Source organism: Callospermophilus lateralis, chromosome 11 (genome assembly GCF_048772815.1).
Source record: "Callospermophilus lateralis isolate mCalLat2 chromosome 11, mCalLat2.hap1, whole genome shotgun sequence".
NCBI classification, from domain to species: Eukaryota; Metazoa; Chordata; class Mammalia; order Rodentia; family Sciuridae; genus Callospermophilus; species Callospermophilus lateralis.
The window spans coordinates 15,953,478-15,980,969 of record NC_135315.1 but is presented as its reverse complement, the minus strand read 5'-3'; the positions used below and the strand labels follow the sequence as shown (position 1 = coordinate 15,980,969).

Genomic DNA, 27,492 nt, shown 5'->3' with positions numbered 1-27,492 from the left:
CAAACAAAAAAAACTGTTGTTTTAGGAAAGAACACTTTCCCAGTAACTCATATCTTTACTTTTCCAGTTTTGGGAAACATAGGGAACGTACAAATATCTTAAATTGAACCATAGTCATCTTTTTCTCTGCCAGTCAACAATTATATTATATATAGGAGGGGTTGAAAATCCTGAGCACAAATGCCTTTCTTTTCTATTCCTTTCTCCTTTTCCCTTTACTTGAAAGTAAATTTTCTGTTCTAAGATAGCCACAAATAAAAGGTATATTATATAACTTATTGACTAATATGCCTTTTGTCTTTTTTATGTTTTTGTATCAGTTCACAAAAACATTGTAACCCATTATCCACTTCAAGTATACTACTTGTGTTACAGCATTGTTAAAGGTCTATGACATCCCAGACATGCATATTCCTTATTCCAGTGAGAAAGATGGCTTAACACCAATCCTCACCCATACATACCAGATGTGTTGGGAAGTCTTTTCTTTGACATCATTTAGTCTACATTAAATGCTTATTTTATGTTAGGCCATGTTGTGGGAATATAGAGTTGAAGGATACAACCCTAGTTTTAGGAGTTCACAGTTTATTTAGGAGAGATGAGTAAACTTACTAGTAATTGTATAGAGAATAGTGATTAAAAAGTATGTACAGTACGGGGCGGGATGGTGGGGCTGGGGTTGTGGCTCAGCAGTAGAACACTCGCCTAGCATGTGTGAGGCTGAGTTCGATCCTCAGCAATATACCATTTGGTGTTTTTTAAAAATAAAAAAATAAATGTATTCTGTCCGACACAATAAAATAAAAATAAAAAATAAAGTATGCAGAGTAAACTAAGTTTGGAAAACATTTCACCTTATAACTGAATGTTTTAAAACTTAAAAGTCTAATTAAAAAGTATTTCCTTTCAAAAAGGCCCAGATTTGAAAGAGTCTTCAGACAGATTTAATCTGGTCATTGTTTTCTGAGTCCTGTGTTTATTTTGTGAAGGGACTCTCGCTCTAGCATTGCTTGAAAATTATTTTGTGCTAACACACAAAACCATAGGCTTAGGAATAATAAAAACAAGATAGGGGTTTTTTTGTTTTTGTTTTTGCCATTGAACCATAATTAGAATTCAGTCTAGGCCAATAGTATGTCAGTGAGTAGTTGCCATCTGGAGTCCTGTGTAAAATCCAAGCTAGGAGGCCTTTAGTTCACTTTTTTAGTTAGAATGTCTGTGACTTGACCCTTGACCAAAAGCCAAAGACAGGCCTCTTAAGTGAATCACTTTATCCTCTCCTGGAACTGAACCTGTTTCAGAGTGAATTCTTTTTTTTTTTTTTTTTTTTTTTTAAAGAGAAAGAGAGAGAGAGAGAGAGAGAGAGAATTTTAATATTTATTTTTTAGTTATCGGCAGACACAACATCTTTGTTTGTACGTGGTGCTGAGAACCGAACCCGGGCCGCACGCATGCCAGGCGAGCGCGCTACCACTTGAGCCACATCCCCAGCCCCTCAGAGTGAATACTTAACTATGATTTTTCATTTTTTCCCTTTTTTACTGGTATGAAATAGACTAATAGATGGAGATATTTCTCCTGCTGAGAGGATAAATTTAACAGCTCAAGGGGATGTACTACTTTTTAGTCATTCTATTTTCTTTGAGTTAGGCCTTCTTTATTCTTAAAATAGGAGAATATGATTAGACTTGGTGAAACATGAACTGAGAAATTACCCATGAAGTTTACCCTTTGAGCATTGGTTTAAATAGCATTTTTTATATTCTTCTTTCCACATTCTCATTAAAGTCACAGCACTTTGTTAGATAGGTGTTATTACTTGCCTAATTTTCAGGAAACTGAGTTGAAGAAGTTGACGTTGCTTGCCAAAGGTCACATGGCCAGCATCCAAATCTTGGACTCTTTTAACCCTGTTTTTTCTCCTTGTTATTATACTGTCAAGATATAAGTTATCATGAATAATAAATTCATTGGCTTATTGCTTTTCCCTTTGAAGACTTTTAGATTTATTATTTGATCTGTCTCTTCAAATAGGTTTTCATCTGAGCAATATATGAAACAAAACTCATTTTCACAAAATAATGTAAACTATAGCTCAGTTATTTTTTTCATTTTTATGAATTAAGCATTTGACTTTGGAAGCATTTCTTCATTGTACATCTGATAAATCACAAAAGTTTTCTCTTATCAGAGGATGCAAAATAAATTGGTTTTTAGTCATTTTATCTGTGAGTCCAAATTTATCTTGTAGCATACTTGAACATTTCTATTTAAAAAGTCATTATTATTTAAAATTTATTGAAATTTCTACCATTACTTTTCAGGTTAACATTAGCAGAATACCATGAACAAGAAGAAATCTTTAAACTCAGATTAGGCCATCTTAAAAAGGTAACTATAATGAGGAAATCTGCCTGGAGAAATGTGATTTCTAATTTTTGTTTGTTATGGAAGTTATTTGGTTATTTAAGCAAATAAGTAGTTTCACATACTGCAGAAGTCTTGAATAGATAATCACATTGTTATGTCTTGTATAATGATGGGACTCATCTTTTGATTTTCAAGTCAATTCTAGTCACCCAATGACAGTATTTATTCTTTCAGTGTGACCTATTAGTGGATAAGTCTGTGTATATACATTGTAAGGCTTCCCAAGTGGTTATGCATTGAATAAAACATACAGGAGCAGATGGTTCTGAAATAGATATTAAGACTCTTGGAATATTTTAATCACTTAATATCTCTTATTTTCTGACTAACCTAGCTAAAGGGAAGGTGTTGGACCAACCATATTCTAACACAGAGGCACCTAACAAAATTTGTAATTGATTCTGTTCATTGAGATATTTTAGATATATCTTGTCACATCTTAAATTCAATAGCTCGTACATTATTGGTAGATGTCATTTATAGTGATGGTGGTCAATAAGCTTTTAATAAACTGCTGTTGTTGTGTATTTGTTTTTTATTCATAGATTGGTCTTTCTCCCTCCCTCCCTCTCTTTCTTCCTTCCTCCCTGGGATCGAACCTAGGGGTGCTTAACCACTGAGCTACATCCTCAGCCCTGTTAATTTGTTTGAGACAGGCTGAGTTGCTTAGGGCCTTGCTAAGTTGCTGAGACTTTGAACTTGTCAGCTTCCCAATCCTCTGGGATTACAGGCATGTGCCACTGTGCTCAGCTTCATATCTTTTTTCTATTGAGTTCTCAAATCTTTTTTAGTGGAATTTAGGTACCAAGTATAATCCATACCTGAAGAAGAGAAGCAGATGGTGAACCTGATTTTTGTAAAAAGTATTTGCATGACTTTATGTTTATACATAAAATATTTTTACAAACTTACATAGAAACAGTGGTTACAGGGAGTGGTCAAGAAGAGGAAGGTGACTTTTGCTTTTCCTACTGAACTCTGTCGTTTAGATTTTTATCTATTATTTGCTAGAGGCTTATTTGTATGCTTAAGTTTCTAGTTTTTAAAATATTTTTCTTAGTGTAGACCATCTTCCATTAGCTTTTCACAAGAGCAAAGCCTATTGTTAGGCTGAGGGTATAGCTAAATGCTGGAGCATTTACCTAGTATGTGTGAGGCTTTGGGTTCAATGCCTTAAATAAATAAATAATAGGCATACCTAACAATTTTTGAAACAAGACTCTGAAAAGGTAGAAGTACCCTGTACCCTGAGCTCTTTTTTCCCTTTTTATTTCAGGAGGAAGCAGAGATCCAGGCAGAGCTGGAAAGGCTAGAAAGGGTTAGAAATCTACATATCAGGGAACTAAAAAGGATACATAATGAAGATAATTCACAGTAAGTAACTTGGGGTGTATTGAGTTGGAGATTGCTGAGCACTTTCTGACATGAATTGAGTGGTCTAGAGCAATGTTTTTGCTGAGTATGCATTTGAAAAATGGGTTGGGCATTTGGAAACTGCTTGGCCTTCTGTTCTCTTTTATTTGATTGACTCCAATGTGGTATTGGTCTCTTGCTGCACTTCAAAACCAACTAACCAACAAAACAAAAGTATAGACACACACACAGCAGAATTCATGATGAAAGTGGCACTTGAAAATGGTTATATTTTTCCACTGAAGTTTGAAGATTAATAAAATGGTGTCAAACACTCAAAAAAAAAAAAAAAAGAAAAAGAAAAATGGGTTGGGGGATGTAGCTCAGTAGTAGAACACTTGCCTTGGTTTCATCCCCATCAAGGCCCTGGGTTCATCCCCAGCACCACCAAAAAAAGCCGGGGGAGGGGGGGATAAGTGACTCCATAGTGTATTTAGTTCTTTCATAGAATATAATAAAGTTTCATTAGCAAAATTATGATCTGCTTTGCTTTAAATATAGATAGATAAATGTCATATATTTAATATGTAAGCTTAGTACTATAATACTAAGCTTATATATTAAATATATATGTGTGCATATAATATTTGTGTTAGCTATCTGTAGCCATTAGAGAATACCTTACATAAACAATTTAAAAGGTGGAAAGATTTTGGCTCACAGTTTTAAAGTTTTTAGTCCACTGTCATTTGACCCTATCACTTAGGGCCTTGGCAAATAGAACATCTTGGCAGGATGAACATGATGGAATAGAGCTGTTCATGGCTCATGGCAATCAGAAAGCAAAGAGAATAGTAAGAGTGTGAGCGCCAGGCTCCCGTTATATCCTTCAAGGGAAAGTCCAAGTAGGCCTTACTTCCTAAAGTTTCTGCCACTTCCCAATATGCCAACAATTAGAAACCAGCCCTTTAACATATGAGTCTTTAGGGAACATTCCAGATTCAAATATAATAAAGATTTTTTTACATGAGTAGATGTCAATAAAATGATACAGCTTTGCAACTGTAAATAGGGGGAATATATTACATATTCACATTTACCTGTGGATCCTTGAGAAAGGGAAGCATGGGCCACGGTGTGGTACTGTGGGAAGAATATTAGGTTGAGATAAAACCTGGTTTCATTCAGTGTAACAACTTTTTTTTATAAATCATTGAAAGTATGGAATATAGGAAAAGTGGACTTTAAGTGAGAAAGGACTTCTATCACTAATCTGTTCTTTCCCACATTTCTGACTCTGAAACATTTTTTCATATCCACAGCTTATATATTGTCACTAAGCCAACATGAGCCATGGACTGTTCCTCTGCCAAATGGCAGGCACCAGCAGTTACCAATATCTGAGAATTTACTGTGTATTAGGCACAGCACTAAGCGCTCTGATAATCTAATATTTAATGCTCACGATAACACCATCATCTTCAATACAGGAAACAAGCTTAGAGAAAATTATTTGACCAGGAGACAATAACTGAGTAAGAGAGTCACTGAGCTACAACCTCAGCTCCAAATTTGAATCTTTCTAATCTAAACAATTATGAAGTAATGTCATCTCCCCACAGGCATGCTACTTTTTTAAAAATAGAAATAATTTCAGGATTAATAGGCCAAGACTGGAACCAAATAAAAATACTCCTAAAATTTATTTTTGCCACAATCTGGCAAAATTAAATAAATTTATTTCTTTGTTGTATTGTTAGTAAATGACATAAAATGGAATTTTTTAATGGGGAACATAGTTATATCATAGACTTTTTATCTTAGAGGAAAATGAATGCACATGGAACATATAACTTACTTAATAATTACCCATTTTTAAGGCCATATAAAATATTTTGGAATTTTAGTGTGTAAAGTTTTGAAATGATGAAGAGAACATATGACTCAACAAATTTTGGAGGCATCAGATAGCACTATTTGAAAAATCCCTGTCACTAGTTCTAAGGAACTAGTATTTCCCCTTACTTTGTAGCAGGGCAGAAAGGGAGTGAGATCAAGAAAGGTCTAATTGTGGCCACATTGAGACTAGTACCAACTATGACTATTTATTATAAATATACTGTGTACTATGTAACTTTTAGCTTAAAGTTCACTGTAATGACGTCAGACTACCATCATCAGCTAAAATCATGTGTGTGATATGTTAGATAGTCTAGGAACTTTGTGAATATGGAATGCTATAGTCCTTGACCTCAGGATGGTTATACATTCCCTCTTTCCACAGATTTAAAGATCATCCAACGCTAAATGACAGATATTTGTTGTTACATCTTTTGGGTAGAGGAGGTTTCAGTGAAGTTTACAAGGTGAGTATGAACAACTGGGTACGAAGATGTAGGATTAGATTTTTGGTTATTACCAATTTTTTATTTTGTATTTCTTGACCAATTTGGAGAACGTATTCGAATAGTGATAACTGTGAGTTGATGTATATTGGTTGAAATTCAGAAGCTTTAAGAACCTGTATCTTTGAGAAGCCTGATTTTAGTAAATTTAAGTGACCAAGTAGGATTTAATATTTCTCTGTTTTCAAGCTTGAAAAATAAGCAACTATATACCAGACTCATTTCTGGGTGGTGGGACTTACGGTGATCTTTAGTCTGGTTCTTTATTTTCTGCCTCATCTGAATTTGCTAGAAATAAGTATGTGTTACCTTTATTCTCATAATTTTTTTTAAACAAAATAGATGTGCCAGTTATTTCTTATGTGAAAACCAGCTTTTTGTTTTAATAAAGCTCTTGTCTAAGAGTATTTAGCAGCACTGCATTCAGGAGTATTCAGTGGGCCCAGCAAAGTGCCAACTCCAGAACGTCCAGGTTGATTTGCACCAAGTGGAGCTTCAGCCAGCTCCAGATCCATATTGTGTTCACCAGTAATTTATCTACATGTTTCTGGCACTTGGTTATAGAATGCAAATGGTCTTCTCTGCACACCTTTCCTTTTTTCCTGAGACACATCATTCTCAGTTATGATTTATGTTGTGCCCATATGGATTTACGTGTGAGAAATCTCTTAAGTAAAATAAATTGTTTTGTTTCAGGTAAAAACTAGTTCTACCATTTTTCTTTTTTAAATGTTAATTTTCAATATGATTTTTTTTTAAAAGAGAGAGAATTTTTTTTTTTTTAAATATTTACTTCTCAGTTTTCAGCAGACACAACATCTTTGTTTGTATGTAGTGCTGAGGATAGAACCCGGGCCGCACGCATGCCAGGCGAGCGTGCTACCGCTTGAGCCACATCCCCAGCCCCAATATGATTTTATACACACACACACACACACACACACACACACACACACACACCAAAAAAAAAAACTTTAACCATTTTTAAGTGTAAAATTAGTGGCATTAAGTAAATTGACAGTGTTGCACAGTTGTCATTATTTCCAAAACATGCAGGTTTTTTTTTTTTTTAGTTGTAGATAATCAACATGCCTTTATTTTATTTATTTTTATGTGGTGCTGAGGATTGAAACCAGTGCGTCATGCATGTGAGGCAAGCACTCTGCCACTGAACTATAGCCCCAGCCCTCATATTCTTAATATGTGCTCATAAGTCTGACTGGAGGCCCATAGTCATCTTTTTGTTTGCAAGCAGCTTTGGCGAACTTTGATGTTATAGTTATTCTAGCTTCCTAGCATGAGATGTGAAATTTTGCGTTACTCGGGAGTTGTTGGTTTCTTGAGTTTGTTAGAGCTGACTCCTTAAAATCACCTATGTGAGTGTCATTTTGGAAGGAAACATTTGCCCTTTTTTTTCCAGTTCCTTCTATAGATACAGATCTTTTCAGATTTTCTTATTCTCCTTAAGTCAGTTTAATTTTTTAAGAATCTTCTATTTCATCTAGAATTTTAAAAAATCCATACATCAATTCTTTTTTTTCTCTTATATTTATTTTGTATTTCTTGACTGAAAACTAGAGATTACTCAGTGTTAGTAGTTTTTCTAAGAATCAACTTTTTATTTTGTTGACAAAATCTACTGTTAGGGTCTGCTATTAGGGTTTTCTATTATATTAACTTTTGTTTTCATGCCTTCCTTTTACTTTTTTTTAAATTTCCCTCCCATTCCTTTTTTTTTCCCTTCTTCTATTTTTTTTGGAGAGGATCTCACTAAGCAGCCGAGGCTAGCCTCAAAATAGTTATCCTTCTGTCTCAGCCTTCTGAGTCACTGGGATTAGAGATGTGCTTCTTTACCCCTGGCTTATTTTCATTCTTGCTTACAAATTGCTTGTAAGTTTTTTTTTATTGTTGGAAAAAGATTATAACACTGACTTTACCAGCTTAACAATTATTAATTATGCAGTTCAGTAGCATTAAGTACACTTATAACATGGTGAAACAGGTCTCCAGAAGCTTTTCAGAAACTTTGGCTAATTACCAACTCCCTTTTCCTTTTCCTCCAGCCCTTAGTATCCATTTTATAACTTTGTTTCTATGAATTTGACTACTTTTAGATACATCATATGTATAGCATCATAAAATGTATGTTTGTCTTTTAATGACTGGCTTATTTCACTTAACATAATGTCTTTAAGACTCATCCATACTATAGCATGTGACAGAATACCTTCCTTTCTTAATATTGAATAATATTCCAGCCAGGTTTGGTGGTGGATGCCTGTAATCCTTACTACTCAGGAGGCTAAGGAAGGAAGGTTACAAGTTCAAGGCCAGCCTTAGTAATTTAGTGAGACCCTGTCTCCAAATAATGATAATAATAATTGTCATCATCCATTGTATGTATGTACCCCATTTCATTTATCCATTTCTCCTTTGTTGGTTCCTTGGGTTACTCTTACCTCTTTACTATTGTGAATAATGTTGCTGTGAACTTAAGTGTGCAAATATTATTTCACGACTCAGAAAATGAATTTTTCCTTCATTGTTACAATTATCATTATCAAAATTTGTTCTTAATACTTCTCAGGTATTTTGAGTGACTTCATGATCATTTTTTCCTAGTGCGTTTCTTCAGACATCTTGATTTTTCTGCAATCTGTATGCTTCTTACAGCGATATGTACATTTCATGTAGTTATTATTTTGCTGTCCTCCACTCTCCTAAAGTCCTTCTCATATAAGTGATATGGGATTCAAGATAAGTTGTGGTAGTTGGAAAAAAATGACACTTGCAGTGGCATTAGTGCTGTTACAGATTAGGAGCTATTTAACCTGGATTTTTTTTTTTTTATTGGTTGTTCAAAACATTACAAAGCTTTTGACATATTTCATACATTTGATTCAAGTGGGTTATGAACTCTCATTTTTACCCCGTATACAGATTGCAGAATCACATCGGTTACACATCCACGTTTTTACATATTACCATACTAGTGACTGTTGTATTCTGCTACCTTTCCTATCCTCTACTATCCCCCCTCCCCTCCCCTCCCATCTTCTCTCTCTACCCAATCTACTGTAATTCATTTCTCTCCTTATTTTTTTCCCATTCCCCTCACAACCTCTTATATGTAATTTTGTATAACAATGAGGGTCTCCTTCCATTTCCATGCAATTTCCCTTTTCTCTCCCTTTCCCTCCCACCTCTTGACTCTGTTTAATGTTAATCTTTTCCTCCTGCTCTTCCTCCCTGCTCTGTTCTTAGTTGCTCTCATTATATCAAAGAAGACATTTGGCATTTGTTTTTTAGGGATTGGCTAGCTTCACTTAGCATAGTCTGCTCTAATGCCATCCATTTCCCTGCAAATTCCATGATTTTGTCATTTCTTAGTGCTGTGTAGTACTCCATTGTGTATAAATGCCACATTTTTTTTATCCATTCATCTATTGAAGGGCATCTGGGTTGGTTCCACAGTCTAGCAATTGTGAATTGTGCTGCTATGAACATCGATGTGGCAGTATCTCTGTAGTACGCTCTTTTAAGGTCTTCAGGGAATAGTCTGAGAAGGGCAATGGCTGGGTCAAATAGTGGTTCCATTCCCAGCTTTCCCAGGAATCTCCATAATGCTTTCCATATTGGCCGCACCAATTTGCAGTCCCACCAGCAATGTACAAGAGTACCTTTTCCCCACATCCTCGCCAGCACTTGTTTTTGTTTGACTTCATAATGGCTGCCAATCTTACTGGAGTGAGATGGTATCTTAGGGTGGTTTTGATTTGCATTTCTCTGACTGCTAGAGATGGTGAGCATTTTTTCATGTACTTGTTGATTGATTGTATGTCCTACTCTGAGAAGTGTCTGTTCAAGTCTTTGGCCCATTTGTTGATTGGGTTATTTGTTTTCTTATTGTTTAATTTTTTGAGTTCTTTGTATACTCTGGATATTAGGGCTCTATCTGAAGTGCGAGGAGTAAAGATTTGTTCCCAGGATGTAGGCTCCCTATTTACCTCTCTTATTGTTTCTCTTGCTGAGAAAAAACTTTTTAGTTTGAGTAAGTCCCATTTGTTGATTCTTGTTTTTAACTCTTGTGCTATGGGTGACCTATTAAGGAATTTGGAGCCCGACCCCACAATATGTAGATTGGAGCCAACTTTTTCTTCTATCAGACGCAGAGTCTCTGATTTGATATCAAGCTCCTTGATCCATTTTGAGTTAACTTTTGTGCATGGTGAGAGAAAGGGATTCAGTTTCATTTTGTTGCATATGGATTTCCAGTTTTCCCAGCACCATTTGTTGAAGATGCTATCCTTCCTCCATTGCATGCTTTTAGCCCCTTTATCGAATACAAGATAGTTGTAATTTTGTGCATTGGTTTCTGTGTCCTGTATTCTATACCATTGGTTCACCCGCCTGTTTTGGTACCAGTACCATGCTGTTTTTGTTACTATTGCTCTGTAGTACAGTTTGAAATCTGGTATCGCTATACCTCCTGATTCACACTTCCTGGTTAGAATTGCTTTTGCTATTCTAGGTCTTTTATTTTTCCATATGAATTTCATGATTGCTTTATCTATTTCTACAAGAAATGCCGTTGGGATTTTGATTGGCATTGCCTTGAACCTATAGAGAACTTTTGGTAATATCGCCATTTTGATGATGTTAGTTCTGCCTATCCATGAACGGGGTATATTTTTCCATCTTCTAAGATCTTCTTCTATTTCTCCCTTTAGGGTTCTGTAGTTTTCATTGTATAAATCTTTCACCTCTTTTGTTAGGTTGATTCCCAAGTATTTTATTTTGAGGATATTGTGAATGAGGTGGTTTTCCTCATTTCCAGTTCAGAAGATTTGTCGCTGATAAACAGGAATGCCTTTGATTTATGCGTGTTAATTTTATATCCTGCCACTTTTCTGAATTCATTTATTAGCTCTAGTAGTTTCTTTGTAGACCCTTTTGTGTCTTCTAGGTATAGGATCATATCATCCGCAAATAGTGATAATTTAAGTTCTTCTTTTCCTATCTTAATGCCTTTAATTTCTTTTGTCTGTCTAATTGCTCTGGCCAGTATTTCGAGAACTATATTGAATAGAATATTCATTCAGGAATATTCATCCCTGTCTTGTTCCAGATTTTAGAGGGAATGCCTTCAGTTTTTCTCCATTTAGAATGATGCTAGCCTGAGGCTTAGCATATATAGCTTTTACAATGTTGAGGTAAGTTCCTGTTATCCCTAGTTTTTGTAGTTTTTTGAACATAGAGGGATGCTGTACTTTGTTGAATGCTTTTTCAGCGTCTATCGAGATGATCATTTGGTTCTTATCTTTAAGTCTATTGATGTGGTGAATAACGTTTATTGATTTCCATATATTGAACCAGCCTTGCATCCCAGGGATGAATCCTACTTGATCATGGTGCACAATCTTTTTGATATGTTTTTGTATCCAATTTGCCAGAATTTTATTGAGGATTTTTGCATCTAAATTTATTAGGGATATTGGTCTGTAGTTTTCTTTCTTTGAGGTGTCTTTATCTGGTTTGGGAATCAGGGTGATATTGGCCTCATAGAATGAATTTGGAAGTTCTCCCTCTTTTTTATCTCCCGAAACAGATTGTAGAGTATTGGTATTAGTTCTTCTTTAAAGTTCTTGTAAAACTCTGCTATATATCCATCCGGTCCTGGGCTTTTCTTGGTTGGTAGTCTTTTGATGGCTTCTTCTATATCCTCACTTGATATTGGTCTGTTTAGGTTGTTTATATGATCCTGATTCAATCTGGGTAGTTCATATGTTTTAAGGAATTTATCGATGCTTTCACTATCTTCTATTTTATTAGAGTATAGGGTTTCAAAATAATTTCTAATTATCTTCTGTATTTCTGAATTGTCTGTTGTGATGTTGCCTTTTTCATCCCGTAAGCTAGTAATTTGGGTTCTCTCTCTTCTTCTCTTTGTTAGCGTGGCTAGTGGTCTATCAATCTTATTTATTTTTTCAAAGAACCAACTTTTAGTTTTGTCAATTTTTTTGATTGTTTCTTTTGTTTCGATTTCATTGATTTCAGCTCTAATTTTAATTATTTCTTGCCTTCTACTGTATTTGCTGCTGATTTGTTCTTCTTTTTCTAAGGCTTCGAGGTGTAGTGTGAGGTCATTTGTTTGTTGGCTTTTCCTTCTTTTAAGGAATGAACTCCATGAAATGAATTTTCCTCTTAGTACTGCTTTCATAGTGTCCCAGAGATTTTGATATGTTGTGTGTGAGTTTTCGTTTACCTCTAAGAATTTTTAAATTTCCTCTTTGATATCTTCTGTAACTCTTTGTTCATTCAGTAGCATATTGTTTAATCTCCATGTGATGTAGGATTTTTCCTTTCTCATTTTATTATTGATTTCCAATTTCATTCCATTATGATCAGATAAAATGCATGGTAGTATCTCAACTCCTTTGTAGTTGCTAAGATTTGCCCTGTGACATAATATATGGTCTATTTTTGAGAAGCATCCATGTGCTGCTGAGAAGAAAGTGTATGTGCTTGATGTTGGGTGGTATGTTCTGTATATATCAATTAAGTCTAAATTATTAATTGTATTATTGAGCTCTATGTTTTTTTTATTCAACTTTTGTTTGGAAGATCTGTCCAGTGGTGAGAGAGGTGTGTTAAAATCTCCCATGATTATTGTGTTGTGGTCTATTTGACTCTTGAACTTGAGAAGAGTTTGTTTGATGAATGTAGCTGCACCATTGTTTGGGGCATATATATATTAATGATCATCAAGTCTTGTTGGTGTATGGTTCCCTTGAGCAGTATGTAGTGTTCTTGTTTATCCCTTTTGATTAACTTTGGCTTGAAGTCTATTTTATTTGATACAAGTATGGACACCCCTGCTTGCTTTCGTGGTTCGTATGAGTGATATGATTTTTCCCAACCTTTCACCTTCGGTCTGTGTATGTCTTTTCCTATCAGATGAGTCTCCTGTAGGCAGCATATTGTTGGATCTTTTTTTTTAATCCATTCTAGTATCCTATGTCTTTTGATTGGTGCATTTAAGCCATTAACATTTAGGGTTACTATTGAGATATGGTTTGTATTTCCAGCCATATTTGATTATGTATGTTACTTAACATGATTTGTTTTTCCTCTATGCTTAGTTTTTCCTTTACTGTACTACCTCCCGCTGTTGATTTTCATTGTTATTTTTCATTTCCTCTTCCTGTAATGTTTTGCCAAGGATGTTTTGAAGAGCTGGATTTCTAGCTGCAAATTCTTTTGTTTATCGTGGAAGATTTTTATTTCATCTTCAATCCTGAAGCTTAATTTCACTGGATACATGATTCTTGGTTGGAACGCTTTTTCTTTCAGCGTTTGAAATATGTTGTTCCAGGATCTTCTAGCTTTCAGAGTCTGTGTTGAAAGATTAGCAGTTATCCTGATTGGTTTACCCCTAAATGTAATCTGCTTCCTCTCTCTTGTAGCTTTTAAGATTCTCTTCTTATTCTGTATGTTGGGCATCTTCATTATTATATGTCTTGGTGTGGATCTCCTATGATTTTGTACATTTGGTGTCCTGTAGGCTTCTAGTGTTTGGATTTCTTTTTCATTCTTTAAGTCTGGGAAGTTTTCTAGTATTATTTCATTGAATAGATTGCTCATTCCCTTGGTTTGGACCTCTATACCCTCTTGTATCCCAATAACTCTTAGGTTTGGTTTCTTGATGTTATCCCATAATTCTTGGATGTTCTGCTCATGATTTCTTAACATTCTCGCTGAGCTGTCTATGTTCTTTCCAAGTTGAAATACTTTGTCTTCATTGTCTGATGTTCTATCTTCTATGTGTTCTACTCTGCTGGTAGTATTCTCATTTGAGTTTTTAATTTGGTTCATTGTTTCCTGCATTTCCAGGATTTCTGTTTGTTTGTTTTTTATATCCTCTATCTCCCTATAGAGTTGATCTTTTGCTTCTTGGATTTGTTTATGTAATTCATTGTCAAAGTGATTTTTCATTGTCTGAATTTGCTGTATAATGTCTTCCTTGAGACTCCAGATCATCTGAAGCATGTATATTTTGAACTCTTTGTCTGACATTCCATCAGCTGCAGATATTACCTCATCTATTGTTGAATTGACCTGTATTGTTTGTGGTCCTTTCTTGTCTTTTCATACTGCTCATGATTCTTTCTAGCTTTGTGAAACTGTTGTGTTAATGTTTTTCCCCTTATATATTTGTATTGTTCTTGTATAGCTCCAAAATCCCTCTTTTGCGGAGAAAGACAATATCAACAGCACATTTTCTAAGCGCAAGTTTTCATTCTTAATACATTTATAGTTAGATTCTAAGTCTATAGATATTGGTTTTAATTATTACTTAAGAATATATTCATTAGTTTCATAAAAGGTGTACCATATCTTGTGGCATATAGAAAACTTAATTTCAGACGAAGGATGTTATACTTAGAGGGAAAGGAGTAAGGGTATGAGGTTAAACTAACTTAGCACCTTTGGAGAACTCTAACCAATAGACTGGTAATTTATGGAAGAATGTATACACTCAACCTCCTATCTGTATTTAGATAGTTATCCTATGTATAGATAGCAAAAGTTAGGAGATTGAAAGTGGGAAAGAGAGAATACGAAGAAGAAAAAAAATAACAAGGAAGAAAAGAGAAATAAGAGAAGGAAAAGGAAAGAAAGATATAAATAAAGAAAAAATGGGGGAAAGGTGGGGTATATGCAATTCCTCTATATTATATTACTTGGTAATTCGGTTGTTCATGCACAGTTCTTGGTTTCACATATGTTGAAGTTGTAGGAGAGAGAGAAGAAAAGAGAGAAAGAAAGAGAAAAAATAAAAAGTCTCTCAGATCACTGTTTTCCTTGCTTCCAATAGGTGGCGTTGTCTATTCCTAGCTTGAGCCTCTGTATTCAGGGTGGTGGGTATAGCTAGTGTGAAAGGAAATGAGTTTCCACCTGTATCTTCCCTACTCTAGTCTCTGAGGTAGAAACCAGGTGCCTGTACAGTTGTTGTTTTTGCGTTGATAGCTACAACCCCTAAAAGCTTGTGGGAAATATTTTGAGTTATCGCAGCTAAGGGTGGGGGAGTTGGAAACCGGGTACTGGATCAGCCGCAGAACCGTGCTGGTAGCCACACGCCCTTTGATGGGTTTTAAGGGTTGATGGGCTTCCTCCGGACTAGCACACAAGGTCTGGCTTGGCGCTGGGCGTCTTCCTCCTCGGGCTGGCTTGGCGCGCGCCAGGAGTCTCTAACCTGGTTTTCAGTGACCTGAAATGGTTTTCTGCAATGAAGTCTTGATAGCGTACATGCTTGTAGGTGGACTTCAAACTGTAAGAAAAATAGTTTTTCAAAAGTTTTATTTCTGTGAAATAGGATGATGTCTGAATTGAATGGTGCTTTTACTTTAAACCATCCTACTTTTGACAAATGAGAAGTTGCCCCGTTTTATAAGCAGCCCCCTATTGCATGCTATGCTTCACTAGTGGGGCTTACACTGTAAGAGGTATGTGATAAGTGATCACCTCTGTTCCGGACAGTGTGTCTTTCACCTGTTGACTTCATCTGTTTTTACATCATGTAAGGTAGCAGGTGGGTGGTAACGGTGTCGGAATTGAAGTAGTAAGCTTTTAGGATGAGAAAACATTAAAACTAAGAACTGTTCATTCGGATGAGTTCCTCACTAAACTCTTATATGTGGAAGAAATGTACTGTTGTCTTTAAATAGTAGTTTATCAGGTTGTGATTTATACCCAACTTCTCAAAAATTCATCTGTTAATTTTTTTACCCCATGACATAGTACCTACCACCTGGCTGATTCAGGATTACTAGCAGTGGTGGTCTCTGTGGGAAGGCCTGTCCTCTTCTTTTCTGGACAGTGTTGTAAAAGTGACTTAGTGTGATTTTGACAACTATTGTGATTAAAAACTCAATTCATTCATCTAGCATTTAGGCATTTTTCCCCTGTTTTTATTTGATAAACAATATACCAAATTACAAGGTGATTTTGTAATCATACCTAAGAATTGTATTCTGAAGGGTCTTTCCCTCCAAGAAGCAACCAGTATGTGTTCCAGGATTTTTAAAAGTGGTAAGACTTACTGTTGAAGAATGTGAAGTCCCAGAATCACTGAGGGACAAGTGACAACCTAAGGGAGCAAGGTCTCAAATGAGGAGAGATGACTTCCAGAAAGAGCATTTTTGAGAAAAGGCTGGGAAGGCATGGGCTGATTGTTTGTGGTATATCCTTGGGTTTGTTTTCTAAACCCCTTGGTGCCAGTGTGTCTGGAGACTTCTAAATTATCTAATCACAAGTTTCAAGAAGATGGTTGTAACACCAAAGCAAGTATGTGATGTGTTGTCATTTGCTGCAGTTTTTATTTAATAATGTATTTTAGACTTTGTGTTGATCTTTTAAGCAGAAGTTTCAAGTCAGTTCCCTGTAATTCTTATAGCATTTATCTAGAATATAATTTATTCCTTTTCTTTCATAGGCATTTGATCTAACAGAGCAAAGATACGTAGCTGTGAAAATTCACCAGTTAAATAAAAACTGGAGAGATGAAAAAAAGGAGAATTACCACAAGTAAGTGATCTTGAGTTTCTGATTTTTCAAAATTTAGTAGTAATGGCTAGAGTTTGAGCACTGTGCTAAGAGGTTTAGATGAATTGATGTTGGTTTTGTTTAATTTAATCCTCCTAACTGCCCTAGGAGAGCAAATATACTCTGATCTTACTGATGAGAAAACTGATATTTACTGAATTTGAGAAGCATTTAAGAAGTGGCTGAGCTGGTATTTAAATACAGATTTCCCTTAATCCAAAACCTCTACTCATAATTCCTCTTCCATTGTGACTAAAAATAGCCCCAATAAACAAAGCCTTGGAAACCATTGTTGCTTGTCTGTAGAAACCAAGTGAGAGTTCTTTAGTGGTCTAGGGACCCTGGGGAGCTCTGAGTGGGGCTCTTTGCTACTCCAGTTATTACTTTCTGGAGAGGGGGGTGCTCTTGGTATGCTTGCTTTGTTGTTTTTTTGTTTTGTTTTGTTTTTCAGTATCTTTATTTTTATTTTATTTTTTTAAATTTATTTTTATGTGGTGCTGAGGGTCAAACCAAGGGCCTCACACATTCTAGGTGAGCGCTCTATCCCTGAGCCACACCCTCAGCCCCACATATGTTATATTTCTTTGTTCCATTAATGTCATGTTTTTCCTGTATCACGCTCTTAAGTTTCCAAACACTGAATTCATGGTTCATTTGGTTTGGAAACCCTAGACTTAAGTTGATATTAGGATTCCTGCTGGGCTGAGTTTTGTTACCTTGTTGAAGGTACAAGTATTGAATGAGATAGTTCCTGCCCCTGAAAGGAGATAAGCCCCCTTTGGTACAAACAGCCATCTCCTGATTCTAGAGGCAGCTTTGTGTTTTTTCTCATAAATAATACGTTGGAGGGGAAAAAACAGTGGACTGAAAAGAAGCCTTTTTAGTGGCCTTCTAAATCTCAAGAGGAAAATCAAGCATTTTTTTCATCAATAAACAGTTCTTGAGATCCAGACCAAGGCAATTTTTACTTTTATACCTGCTATTGATTGGGGACCTGGAAATTCTTTTTGTTCCACACAGATTCCTATGATGCTAGTGATGAGAGCATGTTCCTGTGGCACTAAGAGAAGTGGGGCTTAGCAGATAGGAAAAAAGGTGATGTGTACTTTACACTTGGTTGGCCTGTTGTATATCTTATGTGACAGGCAGCTTCAGTGCAGATATTCCTGAGGAGCAGATACATTATTATATGTTTCAGTGGCTTTATGTATTGGGATGAATGATATATAGCAGTGGATGCCAGGAGCACTTCAAAGAAAGAAAACAATGTGTTGTTCTGACCAGTTATAAGTGAGAATTGTCCCTATTGTATCAAGACTCTTAAGAGTGGCTGAGATTGTTGGAGCAATGCAAGTGTCCTCTAGTTATCCTTGGAGCCTGTTCTAGCTTTCCTATGCACTCACTGCATAAAACAGTTGACTGTACTAGGGACTAGCCATGGTCAATCTTGAAAATAGTCCCTGTGCTGGAGCTTGAATAGTCTCAAAATCCAGCTTTTAGGTTGACCTTAAGAGATCTTAGGAGAACTGTGGAATTGCATACCACAGTAATTGCAGGAGGGCAGTCTGCTCTTCTAGCCTTTAAAAACAGTAAGGATTTGAAGCCAGACCTTTGTCCTTGACACAATAAGTAGATTGAGTCCTGGTGGGTACAGATTGGGTGTATTCTCACATTACTCTATCTAACAGAGTGAGAGCAAGGGAAGGGGATTGTCATTTGTATAAGCTCCTTGCCATTCCAGCTCTGGCTAGCAGTGGTACCTTTCTACCTCATGTGTGTTTCCTCATGGCAGGGGAATGCGGGGGGCGGGGGGGGGGGTGGCAGAATCATGGTGCTTGAGCACCATCGATGGATGTCACCCTGTGGCCAGGGACCACTTCCCACTTGTCAGACACAATTGGGAGGAAGTGTATCAAGTTCTTGGGACTTCCATTCTTTCTTGGAGGATATTCTTCAATATTTTCACTTTTTCCTTGAAATATTTGCTTTCTAAATGATATGAAGCCATTCTATGAATTTCAAGCTGCAGGAAATGCCAAGTGTCATTTAACACCTTTGAACTTAAAGAAGGCTTGAATCAAACACAAGATTTTGAAGAGTGCTTTAAAAATTCATTAGGCATGGTGCTGTCCATCTATAATCCTAGCTACTAGGGAGACAGGTTCAAGGCCAGCTTGGACAATGTAGTGAAATCCTCTCACAAAATAAAAAGAGATAGGGGTGTAGTTCAGTGATAGAGTATTCTTGGGTTTCAAGCCTCAGTATCTCAAAAAATATAATTGTTATTGTCGTCATCATCATCAAAATTAAAAAGTCTGGAGATGTAGCTCAATGGTACAGAACTTATATTTACAAGGCCCTGGGTTCAAGCAATATGAAAATGCTCTTACCCTGCCTTTTCATTGCTTACCCATTTTGGGGGATGATTTCCTCATCTCATTTGGAATCAAATCATTTATTTGAGTAAATAAAGAAAGAAAACCTCAAAAAAATTAAAAGTGGTTGTTTTGTTTTACTTTCTTTCTTCCTTATTTTTTCCCCCTGTAAATGTACATATAGGCTAGGGATGTAACACAGTAATAGAGTACCACTGGGTTTGGTCCCAAGAACTCAGAAAAAATAAAGAAACAGGGTTGGGGGGGGTCTGGGGGGAATGAAGCTTGAGAAGAAGCAAAGTTGGTCAGAAGTAGCAACTTGAAAAATAAGTCCAAACAAAACAAAATGTCCATTGGGGGAAAACATATTTAATTACTTTCTTTTAGATTTCTCCTTCTCCCTGCTTCCAAAAAATTTTTCTTAAGTTTTGTTTTTTTTTCCTTCAGTACCAGGGATTGAACCCAGGGGGCACTTAACCACTGAGCCACATCACATCCCAGTCCTTTTTAATTTTTTTATTTTGAGACAGGGTTTCACTAAGTTGTTGAAGCTTGCCTTGAACTTGCAATCCTCCTGCTTTGGCCTGCTGAGCTCCTAGGATTATAGGATGTACCACCACACGGATTTAAGCTTTTTTGTTGTTGTTGAGTATTTTTTATGTATTTTTTTAAATAAAGTTGAATATACCAATTTCAGAAAACATTACCCTTTTTTTAAATTTTTTAAGTTTATTTTGTTTATACTATGGAAAATGTCTCCCTCCTAACTCTTACTTTATAACAAAACATTCCAAATTAAATGGTGCTAGATTATGTAAAATAGTTTCCAGTTATTCTGTGTAGAGAAGAACTAAATACATTAAAAAATTAATCTCGTTGTGCAAACAAACTCTGTTGTTCTTTTAAAATTTCATATGTGAATACGTTAGATTATATAATGCATTTTTGTTCCTAGTCTTATTAAATTATTTTGACTTTAGAAAAGTATTTAAGAATGTTAATAATACAGTCATCCCTTGGTATCCTTGTGGAATTCATTCCAGGACACACCTGTACCAAAAATCTGCAGCTAAGCAAGTCTCTTATATAGAATGACATAATATTTGCTTGTAACCCATGGACATTCTCCCATATACTTTAAATTGTCTCTAGATAACTTGCAATACCTACTACACTGAGATACTGTATAAATAGTTGAAAAGTCTGGGCATGTTCAGTACAGATGCTGTTGTTTTTCCTGAAAATTTTGACCTGCTATTAGTTGAATCCATGGATATGGAGGGACTGCTGTGCATGAATTTAAATCATCTGGTTCTAAGAAAATTATAATTTTTATAATTTTACATTTTTTTTATCAATTTATATTTTCTTAGGGCAAAGTGAAGCTAATAACACTTGAAGTTTTATTTGTAAGGAGTAAGATTTCAAAATAAAAGATAAAAGCATAGGCAGTTCATTTATGTGTTAGATAATCTGTTAATCCAAGTAGTTTATAAACTAAGTCTGATTGTGTGTGTGTATGTGTGAAATAAACCCAAGAATATAAATATTTATATTTACAGTTTTAAAGGAGAGGGAGAAAAGTTATCTTTTTAATTATTAAATATTTGCTATTTGGATATAAATATAAGAGGTGTGGTTGTAATAGAAGGAACTTGAAAAGGATAAAAAGTTGACTTTTTTTTTATTGGTTGCTCAAAACATTACAATGATCTTGACATATCATATATCATACATTTGATTCAAATGGGGTATGAATTCTTATTTTTACCACATGTACAGATTACAGGATCACATGATTATACATGTGGTCCATATACATACTGCCATACTAGTGACTGTTGTATTTGACTTGGTATAGATATCAATAGAGAGATAGAATAAGGAAACAAATTAGTTGAGGGACCAGAGGGATCTGAATGGAATAAATATGTGGAAATGGTAGACAAATGAGAGAATGTTTATAAGTATCTTTAAAGAGTTCTAAAATGCAGACCGAAGTGTCTTCTTGTTAATATTCCATTTTGTTTACAGGCATGCATGTAGGGAATACCGGATTCACAAAGAACTGGATCATCCCAGAATAGTTAAGCTGTATGATTACTTTTCACTGGATACTGACTCGTAAGTGCTGTGCCCTTTTATTGTAGCAGTTAATATTATTTTTTCAAAGTCTTGAGTATTCATGGAATAGAGCTTAAATCTGGACCCAGGAAATACCCTCTGATGGAAACAAATTTATTAATTTATGGGAAAATTATCATATATAAATTTAGATTTGGGTCAGATGGATATCTCTAGGTCAAAAGTTATGGACATTGTGTGATAATAAATGTTTAACAGTCAGCTTAATGGGGATAGAGACAGGCTTATTTGTAGTGTTTGCCAATTTCTGTAGTATAAATACTTCCACCATCTCCAGTTTTTAGCCACCAATTTAAAAAACAACAAAATGACTTTATTTATAATTAATATACCATAAGACTCATCCATTTTAAAAGGACACAGTTCAGTGATTTTTTTAGTATATATTCAGACTCATGCAGCCATCACCAGAGCTGTTTTTAGAACATATTCATCACCCTAGAAGAAGCCTAATACCTTCACTATCATTCCTCTATTTCAAAACACACATCTCCCATCTTTCTCCCCCAGCCCTAAGCAACTGCTACTTTACATGAGTGGAATCAAATTGTAGTATGTAGTGTTTCATTCATTTTTATGGCCAAATAAAAATCTGTTATATGAATTTGCCACATTTTGCTTATCCATTTGTCCTACAAATTATTTAGTAACTGGCTCACAAAATTCCAGAAAACTTAGTAGCCATCTCTTGGTAATTGGCACAAATTAATGCCAGCATGCCACTGACATGGCCCAGAGAGGGTAGGTTAGTCAAAAGTCTATACCACATCTTAGAGATTCTCATGAACCCTGCAGGCTTTGAAAAGGTATCAACAAGATGATGTTACAAGATTATGGATGTGACACAAGTCTAGAGCCTAATGCTTCAAGTTGAAATGTAGTTCATAGGGGTATGGGATATTAAAATTGAAATGTATCTCAGACTCCAGTCTTCTTATTGTATAGGTATCTTTTGAGAACCAGAGAAATGATATGTCTTATACCAGGTAACAACATATAAGATTATCCAAGCCTGGTATGGATAAGTAAGTTCTAGAACTTCTGGGCTTATCAAGGAGTCAAGAAATAGTTTAGCACTTGGAAAATGTTTTCTCTGTAATTACAGAGTCAGGCCTGAGTGAGAACATACCTTAGCTCTGGCTATCAGGTGTTCCCTCAGCCTCCTAAGGTGATCCTAGGAATTTGGCCTATTCAACCAACAGCTATCTTAAATTGCTACACAGATAATTGTCTGACATTTAGAAATGTCCACAAAAGGCCACATTCTCTTTGGAAACATGGCCTCTCTTCCATCTGCTCAGGGTATCATTCCCTTTTCATTGAGGAGGCCCTTTGCACCAGGCACAGCTGTTTGTTTTGAATGGAGTAGGATTCAGAAAAATAATCTGGTTAAAGGGCAGGAGTGGGAAACCTGGCTCCACAGGATGGCATGACTGTTTTGCTTTGAGTAGATTCCTTGAAAACAGGTAGAGCCCCCTACCCCTTTCTAAAATGTAAGTAATAAGACTATTTCAAAAATAAATATAATGGCTTGGATTACCTGCTGTTCTGAATTATATGTTCACTTTTAATGTGATAAGTTGATTCCATACTATTCTCGAGTTGTTGTTTTCTTTCTTCCTGTTGTGTATGATGAAATTTCTCCAAAAAAAAAAAAAGACAAACCATTGTTTTAGAATGTCTCCTGAGAATTGTTTAGGTACTAAAAGAGAAATTTTATTTCTAGCTTACATTTGTGTCAAAGAATCAGTTCACTGAGCATGAAAATCTGTTTCAGATTTTAGCATCTATATAAATCATATATTTATTTTCAAAAGAGTGATAGCATGCCCTGCTATGTCTCATAAGACGTATAAGACGTATAAGCTATTGCTCAGGTTTTAGATTCCATAAGGCCATGAGTGTTTGCAATCAGTTGCAGTGCTTTTTGAAAGTCTCCAGTTGCCCAGAACTCACATGGGCATTTTACTTCTGTTCCTCACCCTTCCCTGCTCTGCATCTAGGGGGGTTGCCTCTTTTTTGTAGGCTGTGCTTACCAAGCTCATACATTAGTTGATGTCCAGCAGATAGGGAGGCAGAGATGCAGGGGATGTGTCTCTTCCCCAAAACCTCACTCCACAGTTCCAGTTTCCCCTGGTGATCCTGGGTTCTGATTGAACCATCTCCTCCCTCTGACCCTTTCGCCTTGGTGTACTAATGGCTCTCTGCTGTAGTTGATCTCTGGGGCTCCTCACTGGTCAATGTGTTCGCTTAACTCTTCCATCGCCTTTGTGATCAGTTTTTTTCTCCTCAGTCTTAAATACTTAAGTGTGGGGTGTTTGTTTGTTTGCAGTATTGGGGATCAAACCCAGGGCCTTGTACTTGATAGATAAAACACTGTGCCACTGAGCTACATCCCCAGCCTGTACTAAAGTGTTTTTTGTTTCCTGGCTAGACACTGACTAATAGATCCAGCATTGTAACAAGTTAGAATAGTTCAAAAGGTACTCATCTCTCAGAGATATTCAAATAGTTCAAAAACCTTACTTCAGTTTATAACACCTTGGAAGATAGACACCTGACCTACAATGCCACTAATGATATGTAGTCTTAAATGTGGTCTTAAATGTGTACAGATGTGTTGACATAAAACAAGAAAAAATAGACCTGATACCATGTAATAACACATTTGTGTAGCATTATGCCAAACTGCTAGGATACATAGTATGTGCCCAATTTTGGGGACCTGGGCAAATTCTAGATTCTTCCTCACAGTCAGCACTCAGGGTTATATAAAGTGTTTGCAGTGAGAATTGTGTACTTGATCACAGCATGGCTGTTTAGAAATGTGTGCATGATGAGTATGTGAAGGAGACCCTCACAAGATGTCCAGCTCACATATCTTATAGTTCTTCTCAGTGTTTTTCAAGTCTGGGATCCAAAAGAACTGTTCCATGGTGACTCTCAGTACAGTTAATGCCAACAGGGAGGGCATGAGGCTCTTCTCCAAGAGAGCGAATACTTTTCTTCCATGAACTGCTCCGGTAGCAGATACTGAGTAAAGAATAGAAGAGTGTTTTAAGAAACAGAAAAAGGAGAAGAGAAGCTAATGACCTAAAGTTTTCTCTGGGACTGGTTTAGATCATCTTAATTGGCTTGTTCTTATTCCATGGCTAAATGTTGGTTTATTTGTCTTTAGGTTTTGTACAGTGTTAGAGTACTGTGAGGGAAATGACCTGGACTTCTACCTGAAACAGCACAAATTAATGTCGGAGAAAGAGGCCCGATCCATTATCATGCAAATTGTGAATGCTTTAAAGTACCTAAATGAAATAAAACCTCCCATCATACACTATGACCTCAAACCAGGTATGTCTAACTTTTAGGAGACAGTATTGGTGACTTTTCAGTCTTCCAATTGACCTTTACTTTTTTAAAATATTTTTTTAGTTGCAGATAAGCAAGATTTGAGAAAGAACTGTTCTGACAAGTTAGTTATGCTTTTTCTCTCGTCACTCACACTACGTAGTGGTTCCTCTGCTCCAAGTCTTATTTTGATAAGTGCCTCCAAAATGACTTATTTTGCACATGTGCCTTCCATTTCATTAAATTTTGAGAATTTTTCACCTTTTCGTAGATTATCACATAATTTTGATAGTCATCAACAAAGAATATAGGACACATAGACTTCTTATCTCTCTCGTTTTTTGTACTGGGATTAAATCTAAGGGTTGTCTAACCATTGAGCCACATTCCCAGCCCTTTTCACCATTTATTTATTTATTCGTTTGTTTATTTGTTTATTTATTGTGTGCCAGGGATTGAACTCAAGGGCACTCCACCGCTGAACTGCATCCCCAGCCCTATTTTTGTATTTTATTTAGAGACAGGGTCTCACTGAATTAGTTGCTTAGCGCCTCGCTAAATTGCTGAGGCTGGCTTTGAACTTTCGATCCTCTTAAGCTGCTGAGATTACAGGTGTGCACCACTATACCCAGCTGTTTTTATATTTTATTTTGAGACAGGGTCTCACTAAGTTGCTTAAGGCCTCGCAAGTTGCTGAGGCTGGCTTTGAACTTTGTTTGAATCTGCCTATCTTAACCTTCTGAGCTGCTGGGATTGTATGAGTGCAGCACTGCACCCAGCTTTATCTCTATTTTTTGTTGTTATCTTCAGCTATTTCTTAAGAGTCTACCTGTGTTCCATGTAGACAGCTTTAACCAATTCAGTTGGGAGCATTAAGAAGATGGTTCCCATTTACCTCCCAGTGTGGAAAAATGATTGATATTGTTTTACTCTTCTGATAGATACACATTAAATCTCACTATTTACTATTTTTTTAATGTGCTAAAAAGAGTCAGGTGACTTAAAAATTAATTATAATAAAATGATTTTTAAAAACAACGGCTACTCTGTGACTAGGTTTTTCCATCTATGAATTCAATGCACTTTACTGCCATATGACCTGTAGGTGGTGCTGTGATGTTAGCTATCTTTCCTATGTATATATTTTTTTTAACACACACACCCATTCTAAACAGGGTAGAGATTTCACTAAAGTTCAAATGAAGTTTTCCTATCATTATACAAGTGATATTTTACTTTGGCAACTTATTTCTGTTTCCAGTGCTCATAGTAGTAATTTTGGCACATTAAGCAGATAATTCTTGGGAAACAGAACTTTTCAGTAGACATCAAGGATTCTCCTGTAGCATCGAGAGTTAGATAGCTTTATTCTGAAGATTTATATGGTTGCAAGAATTTGAGTCCAGTTCTTCTCTTTTTGTCTGTTATTACTTTAGATTTTTCTCTTAAGTCTCTGCTTATTCATGAAGATTTTTATCTTTTTAGGTAATATTCTTTTAGTAAATGGTACAGCATGTGGAGAGATAAAAATTACAGATTTTGGTCTTTCCAAGATCATGGATGACGATAGCTACAATTCAGTGGATGGCATGGAGCTAACGTCACAAGGTGCTGGTACTTATTGGTAGGTATCCAGGAGGCCTGGCAAGTTGGCTGGTGGAAATGTGTCTCTGCCATACAGAAGCCTTGGTAATTAACAATTTTCATATACTGTGTACTAAGGCAGAAATAATGTAACTGTCTTTTCAGCAGTTTGACCTTTTATATTAATTGTCTTACTTTTTCTTTCCTCTCTTGAAAACCCTTGAGAGCTTATGTGTGGCCAGGTCTTAGAGATGTATGTTTTCTCCACAGGGCTGACCTTACAAGTCAGTAGAGAGTGAGGTTGTTCATGTGGTATATAAAAAGAATGGGTCCAAATTATTTTTGGTACAAATGGAGGTCTCTCTCTTCATGGGTTAATGGGATGAGGGATTTGTTTCTAGAGTTACCTGAGGATGATGGACTATCAAGAATTAAGGAGTTGTGAAGATCAGGATGGAAAAAAAGCACAGCATCCCATGAAATCTATACAGGAACAAGTGAACACAGTTTACCAGAAGTTTATCCATATCTGTTAGCCATGTTCTACAAAGTTGTGAGACACATTTCTTCTCACCATTTACTGTCACCTGTCTTTCCCCAACTACCCTACTTCAGCTAGTTTTGCTATAACCTCTTCTATTTCTGCCTACTATTACTTTTTCCCCTTGCTATTACCTGTGGCCGAGGCATTTAACTTTGTAATTGTAAAAGTATGTTAACAAAGCTTTCCTTTCCCTTCAAGGTGGTTATACAAAGCCACATATTGGCATCTGTGATTTTGAACCTGGAAGGGCTCCTTAGCACTAAGGAAGGCGTAACATGCTCTTGTATCCCGTCGTCAGGGGTCACTTATATTTGGGACTAGAGGCAGTAGGCCTTAGCAGAATACTGACTAGGAATGAAGGGCTTGATAAGGAAGCAGACAGGGATGAGGGCCATGCCATTCACTGTGCACAGAGTGAGGCTGTTAATACCCAGTGCACCACACAGTGCTCTCCGTTGCTCCTTGTGCTTGTGGAAATGGTGCTTATAGTAAAGAGTCAGTCTCTAAATTAAAACTCTGAAATTTGAGGTTTAAAAGAGAAGCTGCACTTACAATGTTTATTCAATATGATAATTATTGTGGGTTAGTGTCCCTGTCACTAACTGATGCAAAAATATGTATTGTTGGAAATTCCAGAAAGAGTTTTATACCTCAGCTGTATAAATTTGCTAGAACTTAGATTTGGGCTTTATGTTTGACAGCT

The 27,492-nt window shown here is 36.1% G+C and overlaps 1 protein-coding gene across 3 annotated transcripts in view; it reads left to right on the top strand.

The window, feature by feature from the left end:
- The window catches only part of Tlk2 (tousled like kinase 2), a 118,872-nt gene that overhangs the window by 80,359 nt on the left and 11,021 nt on the right, over window positions 1–27,492 (top strand). For all 3 annotated transcript variants that reach the window (XM_076869922.2, XM_076869921.2, XM_076869923.2), the window contains exons 13-19: window positions 2,328–2,394; window positions 3,710–3,807; window positions 6,071–6,152; window positions 16,687–16,778; window positions 21,206–21,295; window positions 24,495–24,664; window positions 26,147–26,285. In XM_076869922.2, the coding sequence (XP_076726037.1) occupies window positions 2,328–2,394; window positions 3,710–3,807; window positions 6,071–6,152; window positions 16,687–16,778; window positions 21,206–21,295; window positions 24,495–24,664; window positions 26,147–26,285 (738 nt within the window). The remainder of the gene's footprint in view (window positions 1–2,327; window positions 2,395–3,709; window positions 3,808–6,070; window positions 6,153–16,686; window positions 16,779–21,205; window positions 21,296–24,494; window positions 24,665–26,146; window positions 26,286–27,492) is intronic.